The sequence below is a fragment of the Coloeus monedula genome (assembly GCF_965178545.1).
Source record: "Coloeus monedula genome assembly, chromosome: 4".
Taxonomy (NCBI): domain Eukaryota; kingdom Metazoa; phylum Chordata; class Aves; order Passeriformes; family Corvidae; genus Coloeus; species Coloeus monedula.
Window position 1 is genome coordinate 46,082,083 of NC_138784.1, and position 10,229 is coordinate 46,092,311.

At 41.2% G+C, this 10,229-nt stretch overlaps 1 protein-coding gene across 4 annotated transcripts in view; it reads left to right on the top strand.

Annotated features, from left to right (window-relative positions):
• The window catches only part of SCAF11 (SR-related CTD associated factor 11), a 47,591-nt gene extending 42,366 nt beyond the window's left edge, over window positions 1-5,225 (top strand). For 3 of the 4 annotated variants that reach the window (XM_082281126.1, XM_082281125.1, XM_082281124.1), the window contains exons 12-15: window positions 530-873; window positions 3,335-3,553; window positions 3,995-4,114; window positions 4,485-5,225. In XM_082281126.1, the coding sequence (XP_082137252.1) occupies window positions 530-873; window positions 3,335-3,553; window positions 3,995-4,114; window positions 4,485-4,613 (812 nt within the window). In that variant the 3' untranslated portion in view covers window positions 4,614-5,225. The other variant, XM_082281127.1, reaches the window with a different exon arrangement.
• The last annotated feature ends 5,004 nt before the right edge of the window (window positions 5,226-10,229 follow it).

The window sequence follows — 10,229 nt, forward strand, 5'->3', positions numbered from 1 at the left end:
ATGAGTATTTCTGAAATTGTTTGAGGATGACTTACTGCTCAGTGTGAAAAATCCCAGCTGAGTATTTCTGTAATTACCAGAACTGTACAGTGAGTGTGTGTGACTCAGGCAAAGGGAAGCAGAGGCTTGCTGTGGTAATGTGTGACTAACCTTCTGCAGTTGTGGAACTGGATAAATTATGTTGTCTTCCTGCTCTTTGGTGAAAAATTGTGGTTTCATTGTGATGAAATAATTTATTGGCTGTGTTATAGGAAGAAGTAGAGAACAGAAATTCAAAATGCAGGCTTCCATAGTAACCTGAACTTTTTAAACTTGGAAGCTAGCATTTGGTTTCATGACATATATGGTGGTGAGTGCTGTGTAATAATGTAATGCAATATCTTGAAAATACTGTGATTATAGAAAGCTTATTGATAGTCTATCCTTAATTAAGAGTTTAAACACCTGGCTCTGCTTTTGCTTTATGAAGTACAGAATTTCTTCTTGATATACTGTCTGTTTTTTTTTTTTTTTTTTTTTTTTTTTGCAGATCCAAATCTCAAAGACCAAGGCAACCAGCAAAGTGATGGTTCTCAGTTACCAATAAATATGATGCATCAACAAATGAATGTAATGCCACAAGTGAATGCACAGCACCAACCTATGAATATCTTCCCATATCCAGTGGGTGTCCATCCTCCCTTGATGAATATGCAACGAAATCCTTTCAACGTCCACCCTCCAATGCCCATGCATCTCCCTACCGGAGTGCCTCTCATACAGGTAGCTGCTCCCACAAATATTTCTCAGGGATTACCTCCGCCTCCACCTCCACCCCCACCATCTCAACAAGTCAACTACATTGCTTCACAGCAAGATGGAAAACAATTGCAGGTATGCTTTATCAGAAGCCATGGCAAGAGCAGTGGTGAAATAATACCAGTTAAGGATTCTTTATCTCGAATACCATAAATTTATACTTGCAGTTTCTTTCTCTCTTGCCTGTTTTCTTCCACCCCACACCAAATTTGAAGTGGAAGCATCCATGAGCATATGGGTTGTTCTGAGACTGTAGCTTTTAAATAATAACAACACACAACATCATAACTGGGTTTCTGTGGTAGTGGAACACTGAAAAATTTCATCAGTTTTGTCCATTACCTTTTTCATCTTAGAAGTGACCTGCTTCCAAAACTAAATTTTCCCCTTCCAAATGTGATTTTTAAACATTTTAGGAAATGTTTGAATCCCCTTTCAGCAGCATGTAGGAAGTGATCTAAACTTCTGTGTTGCATTTCTCATCCCATGGGGTCTATCAGCAGAGGAAAATTGCTGAGTACTGCAGGGCACCCATTTGTTCCACACTTCCATTCTCGAGCTGTCACCATCTCAGTGGCTTCCCCATACATGCATTTTCTATTCTGTGTAATCTTTTGAGCGTTTTTATTAATAATTTCTGAGGCCTCTTTGATGTTTCTTTACTTCCCCCTTCTTGCCTGATTCTCCCAGTTTTGCATGCCCTGTTTGAGACCTAACTCCCACTTTATTTCTCCAGTTTCAAAAACACTCTGCCATGCGCAGGTCAGACCATCTTTTTATGACTCTCAAGATATCTTTAAAACAACTCTCGTGTATGTGAGCTCCTCCTGTAGCCAGCTGTTTATATTAAGAGCTTTTATATCAGGGAAAGGAATATGAACAACTTGGAGGAGAATCCATGGCCCTGCAAGAAGATGTAATGCTGCATTTATGATAAGTAAAGGGCTCTTCAGGAGCTGACTGGGGTTTGTGCTTTTCTTTTGCTGCTGCCTATTCTAACCTAAAATGCTTTCCCCTACACTGCAGGTTGAAAAAGTGATGTTCTAGAGCAAACAATTTCTAACCCTGTGTTTTCATGCATCATCTCTAAAGATCTGAAGTGAACTGATAAATGGCCTACATTGTTCTCACTTTTCACTGCTGTCATCTGTTCATATTCGTTAAGTTAGAACAAGGAGAGTTAAGTGCTGTGGGAAATACTGAGTGGGGTTGCAGGTCATACGAAATAACTTAATACACTGCAAAGTAAACCAGCAAGGTACTTCTGGAGCTAAAATCCTGGTAGATTGCTTGCTGATTTGATTAATGCCTCCTGTCTGTAATTAAAATATTTTCACAATTGGAAATCCAGTAAGTTTAACCTCCAAAAGTGTAAGAAGTCAGAATATAGGCTGCCAGCCTCTGAAATGAGTATCTAATGCAGCAATAAATGTGTTTCTGTAAAGATTGTGTACTGCTGCAAAACACAGTTAGTTCTTGTTAAGCCCGTGTTACCCTTGTTGCTCGTACCTGCTTTTGTGGACTGACGTCCATGAACCCGAATGCTTTAGGGAGCCGCTGCTGCTTTTTCTTTGAGCTTTCATTCATCGGTTCCTCAGTGGTAGCACAATAGAAATGACTGAATACTGCAGGACACCACCTGTCCTTCCTGTTGAAAAGAAAATGAAGAGAGCATGCTGGTGAGCGTTAGTATGCTGATTATAACAGCTCCATTTCTCTTTCCAAAGAGCTCAAATTCCTGTTGCATTATTTTCCATCTGGATAAATGCAGATGTGTAAAGAAGTAATGGTGATGACCTGCAAAAAGGCAGTGTTTAGTGTAGCCTGCCAGAAACATGTCAGGAGGATGGTTTGGGCTTTTGCTAAAAATGGCCTCTATCTGAAGTCTGAGAGCTACTTAATTTCTCAGTTCCCAAGTATGTACAGTGCCTTTTGGTGATGTTTGGAAATGACCAGAAAATGGCTTTCCCTGAAAAACAGATCCTGGTACTTCAGCCAGCATTTCATCTCTAGCCTGTGTATTTACATTTGAAATGCATTTGCAAGTTCAAGCTGATAACCAATATGAAAATAGATGTTTTCAAAGCAGCATCATTATGATGCAGGAATGCAAGTATGGCTTAAGATACCTTTTGCATGTGTGTTTAGGTGCTGATTTTTTTTAAAAAAAGTTTACTTATCACAGCCCTGTTTTGTAAATCAGATTGATTCAGCAGCCATAAACTTCCTTCCCCCTGTACTAACACCCTCCATGCCTGTTTGCAGGGTACTTTGTTACTGGTATCAGAGCTAGAAACTGGCAGCCACTGTGGTGACATGGAAGATGCTTTACCTCTCAAGCTCTTCTTTTTATTTTTTCCTTTGAGTAGATTTAATGTAATGTATGTACTTTCCATAATAATGGGCAGTGTGGGAATTAGGTAATGAACCAAAGCATGCAGTATTTGTGCTCATTCTGCAGCAGCTGAGACTCCTAGAAAGGCACATTGCCATATGGAAGAATGACTTATTAACAGCTGATAACTTTTTAAAACAGGGTGTTCCAAATGCTGCTCATGTAAGTAACAGCATGAGTGCTCCAGCCTTGCCTGCTCCAGCAGCAGTCCTGGGAAACGTGGGAACAGTTCAGGGACCAAATTCGGGTAATGCAACGTCATCAGGTCACGTGAAGAGCTCTAATGCAGCTGTAAAATTGGGAGAAAACAAAGCAAGTGTAACAGTGGAAGCCAGTGCAGATAGCTCGAAGAAGGACCAGGCAAGTTCAAAGTTCAGCATATATTTATATATACACTGTCTCTATATTTACATTAAAATGTATAAATATTATTTTTTATGTAAATGCATTTTGATATACTAAAAAATAGCAAGTTATGACAATAACCCTTCAGTGTAATATGCTCCATCCCATTGTGTGTGTAATATTTTTGTGGCAGCCATAGGACACAGATTAGCAACTGACTCTTTAATGTAGTCTTCTTTAAAGCAGCACTAATATGAATATTACTTGAACTGCTGTGGGAAAATGTTCTGTTCTTAGCAGAGCACAGGCAGCTCCCATGAGAGCTGAAATGTGTGGGCGGGGGGCTGGTGGTTTTCTAATCTTCTGTAGCAACCTTTTTCCTGTGAAGTTTTAATTTGTGATTGATAAAGTTACATAGGCAGTGAAAAATAACACTCAAGTTTGTTTTCTCTTCAGAAATTGCTAATTCAAGAAAAAGCAGCACAAGAGGTCAAGCTCGCGATTAAACCTTTCTACCAAAACAAAGATATCACTAAGGAGGAATACAAAGAAATTGTGCGGAAAGCTGTGGATAAAGTGAGTTGGTGCAGTGATCCGAGCTGCACACATTTCACCTGGGGCAGGCTTTGGGCTGCATTTCTCGTTCTTGTGGGAACGGCTCATAGTTGCTGGAAAGGGCGAAGAGGGAGAAGCAAAAATAGCTTTCTTCTTTCTCCATCCACAAGAGCTTTCCTTGGCTTCTCAGAACAGAACCTGGTTATTGTGTGGAAGAGTTGAATGGGAATTCAGAAGTATTTGGGAAGCAATCGGAAAGTATTAGGAGTTTTAAAATATGTTTTGCCTGGGATGGAAGAATCAGGAGTGTGGGGGAAATAAATGAATAATATGGGACTATGGCAAATCAACGGAAGTGTTTCAAGTGTTTTTGTTCTTTAAACTGTTGTAGGTTTGTCATAGCAAGAGCGGAGAAGTGAATTCTGCAAAAGTGGCAAATCTAGTGAAAGCGTATGTAGACAAATACAAGCATTCACGGAAGAAAAATCCTGAAGAGGCAGTCTCCTGTGAAAGGAAATAGAATATGTTTTCATTTTTTAGTTTTATTCTATCTGCAAAGTGCAATTTCAATGTGAACTGTTAACTGAAAATTGTACATGACAGTGATTTGAATTTGGTTTTGATAAAATTATTTTTCAAGGTAGTGTATAATGTTTTGTTCTAAAGAAATATAGATCTGCAGGGCAACTTCTTTATTCCTTTTTAAAAACAGATGTCTAAAAAGAATAAAGGTGTAAAGAAGAATCATTAGGAATGTACGATTGTGTGGATACGTAGATGTACAGCATTTTGACTTGAATAAGAGTGCATTAAATTAGAAACTTCTGAGTACGCTGGGTTTGGAACAGGTATGTACAGTACATGTGATCAGTCAGATTAAAGTAAAATTTTTCTTTTGATTGCTCCCTAATTATAGCAAAGGTGAAATAATTAATTGCATTGACAAATATTTCTAGTGTTAACTGGACAGGCTGAATGCAGGGGTCACAATATGTATATTAAAAAAGCACATGGAGTTGTCTGAACAACCGTTTAGATTTTGAAAAGAAAAGTCATAAACAGTAAAATGTGGTGCCCAAAAGCATGGGTGCTGCACAGCTGTTGTAACACCAAATAAAACTTATGCTGCTTGGTATTGTTTGTGATGTTTTTCAATTTGTTTCAAGATAGTGGGATAACTTGAATAATTTTTATGTGTTGAAAGCCCTCAATCACCACACACTGATAACCACAGTTCAGGTTGTGCCCTTAGGCTAGTGGGGAATTAGTGTACTAGAGCTGGATATTCAGAAACAGAAAAGTTTCTTCTTCAAGTGAAATCAGGAAAGCTGAAATTTATTGTTAGGTTCCAAGCTGACCAGAGACTGCCAGTTGTGCCAATCTCAGCTGCATAATACTTTTCTCCATTAATTAGGGACTGTGGCGTGGATCACCAGACTGGTACTGGTGAGCCCATGCCATTGGAAGCCAAATGTCTTCCTGCTTCCCTGAGCACTGGAGAGAGGTTATTAGAGGTACCACAAGCATTGTAAAAACAGCTGTGGGGTCACTGAATGTGCCTGGGGAATGCTTACGCCTAAGGTAAAACCAATTTTACTGAGGAAGCAGCAGGGAGACTTGCTGGAATACTGGGATCACTGTGTGTTCCTTAGGGAAAGAACAGCTTGAGATCCTTCTCAAAGGAGTCCTACTCTGATTTGTTCCCTTACTCTTACACAGTGCTATTAAAATCTTGTCACTAACCCTCCAGTCCTGTTGTGCCGTAACAGCTCAGCCTGGCTTCTGCTCCAGCCTGAAGTCGCCTGGCCCAGAAGCAGGAATAAAACATTTTAACAGAAAGTATCAGTTGAGTTTTCTGAGAAATTATCTCTTTGTAGCCAGCCAAATTACCTGTTTTTGGCAGAAAACACAGTCTCACTCTCTTAAGTAACTTTTGCAGAAACCTGAGGATGAAATAAGGGATATCCACCCTGGTACACATGTGTGGTGTAGAGAGAGAAGTGTAAAAATGTGATGTTTGTCACAACAATTGATTGCTTGGTTTTAACTATTAACTTTCTGCAGACTTAATGAAGCATTTGACTGTCTATATTTATTTTTGTGTGCCTAAATACAAATGCTATGTAAATTAGAAACAGATATAATACATTTTCTACAGCCAAGTCAGGTTTTAGATTTTTCAAAATACTCAGTTTTACACTATGGTAGCAATTTGTAAGATCTCTTGAACTACTTTAAGCTAAAATTGGTTAGCACTTTTGAAAAATGTAGCAAATTGCTAGGTGTATCCTGGTTTATCGCGCCATGCGTACTTTATTACATTTTCCTTCTCTGAATTTTGGATTTTAATCACTTTTTATATCTTTTTCTAGTCTATACAGTTGAGCCTTGCTATAAAGCTCCTTTCAGGAGTCAGATAAGTGTTTCATGGGGTTTTTTTCCTCTTTTGGAAGAGAGGTGGAAACTGGGGGAGATGGGAAGAAACAAGGGAGGATTTGAACTGGGAGAAGGCAGGGGTCATTAGTTTCCTGGTTTGCAGCTCCTGGGTGGAAGAGAAGCTGTCACTGGCTGCCACATTGTTGGGGCAGTGACTGTAGCGATGCTCCACTGTATTTCAAAACCTAATGAAGAATAGCAGATAGAGTAGCATGTGATCAGTAACTTTATTTTTTACAATTAAATACTTCAGAATTTATCAGAAAATACGCAGTTTGTTACAATTTCTTTGTTGAATTAAAGAAATGCATTGCCTTAATCTGTAGACTCTGCTCCTGTTTCTCCTGAAAAGCAGTGAGGTCTCTGCTGCTGTGCCTGCCTGAAAGGGGAGTACAGCAGCCTCGGAGTCCTGGCTGTGTCCCAGTAGGATGAAAGCTGTATTTCTATTTATTCAAACACCTTCTACTTAAAAGTCCCAATGTGTGCCAGCACTGAGGGCAAAGGGGGGGAGCTGAGCCCCCTTGCTGCCTCCAGGGTAGTGGTGATTCCTTCAATCCAAATTGCCTTGTGGGAAACAAAACTGTACCTCCTGTGAATTTATGCAAATCAAAAGGGTTTTCCTTGCACTCCTTCCCCTGTCTCACTGTGCATGCTGCTTGAATGTCTCATCCTAAAGATATACCTTATGAGCACAGTGGCTGCCCAAAGTCCACAGTACTGTATATGCAGGCTGGAGTGCTGTCTACTGAAAAAAATACTCTAAAATTTAGTTTTGTGTAGTGCTTAACAGTTTCTAATAAATTCTTTTCTCTAAGCTGGCAGTGTTTGGTTTTAAATGACTCTGGCTCAAGTTGTTTGATTTGGAAAGCAAGGCAGCTCCTGTTCCTTCTGCCCATGCATTTATCTTGTTCTATGCTGTCTGCGTGCCCCCTCCTTTACATCTCATTTAAGTTAGTCTTCACCTTGCCGTGCCGGTCTCCAGGGGCTCCAAACTGGAAAAAACGCAAAAGCGGGTGGCAGAGGGTCCATGCACCCTGTGACTTGCAAAACATCGAGGGCTTCAGCGCATGAGTGGAACACTGCTGTGGGAAGCAAACAGGGCAGGACTCACCCCCTGGGCGTGCCCTACACACGACTAGCGCCCACCAAAGCAGGGCGCAGCTGCACTGAAACACCCTCAGGGCAGTCTAGGGCAGGAGAGCCGGCCTGCCTTGGGAACGAAATTCCAGGCATCACTTTGCTTCCAGGAGTTACCTGCACTCTACCTTCATGAGGTAGTGCCATAGGTAAGGCTGGCATGGGTGTGAGAGAAGGGTGTGGGTAAGGAGCTATGCTGGAAACATTTTTCATTATTATTACACATTACAATATTCACATTGATCAGTACTTGATAAGAGACAACAATAAGGACAATAAAGTAGATCACCAATTTCATCAAACCCAGAGTATAATCCAACACAAATTACTGCAGGAGCCAAACACAAGAAATTTTGGCAGCAGGTTGTCCTATAATTAGTCCTAAAGTTCTGAAGAAATTTAAATCTAACACCCACTGAGTTTATTGTAAGGAACATCAATCAAAAATAGCCAGGCATTTCTTGATGCTTTGGTGCAGTAGCAAGCGTAATATTAGAAAATAACTAATGGAAGTCAGAGTTCACTGTAAATTCCAGAGCCTTTTACAAAAATTCAGGGTTCTTTAAGACTAGGAATGTAGCTCACACATGGCCTTGTGTCAAGCCCTAAACCTGGAATCACATGGATTTTCCTAGAGGACTATTTAAACATAAATATTTCTAATAAGCATAGAGCAATACTTGCTACTGGGGAAATATGTGGTTATGTGGTCAGGGTGAGGGATTCAATTTTTGATGAGCTGTGGGTCAAGTATGAGTTTAGTTGTAGGTCAGTTGCCTAAAATGTCACAGGAGCCCACTAAGGCCAGCAGGAAATCTGGAATTAAGGTGCAACCCCCTGTCCTAGAGAATGTTTCATACCTTGTGATTCGCCACGTAACTGTTGTAAACAATAAAAAGACAGTGTCCTGCCCAAAGATCAGGACAAGCAGACATCGGTGTAGAAGAAAAATTTACTCTTTGCCAGGACAGCAACCTTCCTGTGGACATGCAGGTTCAAAACCCCCAAAGAACAAAACCTACATAGCCACTCAGACTGCATTTTGCAGGAAATCCGCTTAGAACAGCTGTCCAACAGCCACCCAACATCACAGCACGAGACAGGCTTTACCATGCTCACTTTTATGAGATTGTTACTCACACTGCGTTTCTATTCACCTGCAGTAAATCAGTTTTCAAAGGAATGGGCTCCGATTGCTGTCCTTTTCTTACCACAGACAGGGAGAAGCCACGACCCAAATGATGATTCTGATACAAACAGGTGAAAAGCAGCAGGCTTCTAAAACCAAGATGGTTTTCTAGTAATTTAAGAAGATACTGCCATCTCACCACAAACAAACTGGTGATAACTTTACTCAGTAGAATTAGCCTTGAATGCTCTGCCACTTGAAAATGATCCATGAATTCAAACCTCTCTGTGAAATCCCCCTCATTCATTCCCTTGGGGGAACCATCCAGCTCCAGGGAGCTGCCCTGCCCCTGCAGCCCCACGTGCTGCAAGCGCACCCTCTGCCACGCAGGACACAGAGCAACCTTTTGGCTCCCTCAGCTCACTGCCTCTGCTAGGCTCTGCAGCCGGCACACACATCCCCTGATCCCGCAAGCCAAGGGACATCAGCCACAGAGCTCTCTGTAGCCACTTATGCAAGGAATGTCCAACAGCCCAGTAGCTACCTGGTAGAAAAGGCAGAGGGAGGCAGCACAATGGGACAATGGGACGAGGACGGGTGTTCCCAGCTGTTGCATGGCAGATCTTGGGCAGTGATAGGAATTGCACTCACACCTCACTACGTGCTCTGGGGCTTCTCCCTCCAGGTTACCCCCTCTGAACTTTGAAACTAGCAAGAAAAAAATGAGAACAATATCTTTTTAGTAGTAATAAAATGATTCGAATGCAGGATGTGCTTTGCCCCAAACCGTAGGCGGGGAGGCAGTAATTAACACTAATGGCTGCGCAGCGCAGCTCTGACATTGCGCTCTACCCACAGAACACTGGGAGCTGCAGCATCAAGCAAAGGTGAACATAAAGTAATGGAAAAAGGAGCTGAGTTAGAGGTGATCAGCTGCAGCACCTTTCCTCCTCCCAGGCAAGGGTGCTGCAATAGCTTTCAGTGGAGTTAGACCACAGGCCAACAAAGCGCTGTGGTACTGTGCTGACAACTTCACAACCTCTGGAGGACTCAACACTGATGATTGAGAAACAATGTTTACTTTGGCAAGAGATGCTTTTAGCATCCTTACTATGCTGCAAAACACTTGGAAAGAAGAAATGTAGCTGTAGATAAAAGAGTATTTCTCATTTTAGAAATATGGCTAACCTGAAATCAGTGTAATAGTTTTGGCTTCCCCCCCCCCCCCCCCAAGAAATTTATACTCTTCTTCAAGAAGATGCTGTAGAGCCAAGCTGCAACAAAGATTCTTTATGACTGTGCTCCAGTGAGATGATGCTCACTGGAGAGCACAGGACATTTTCCATCAGTTGTAAAGAGCAGTGGCAACACTGAAGTCACCTATAATAAAGAAAATACATATAAGAGAAATTTTGCAATTACCTGTTTCAAAAA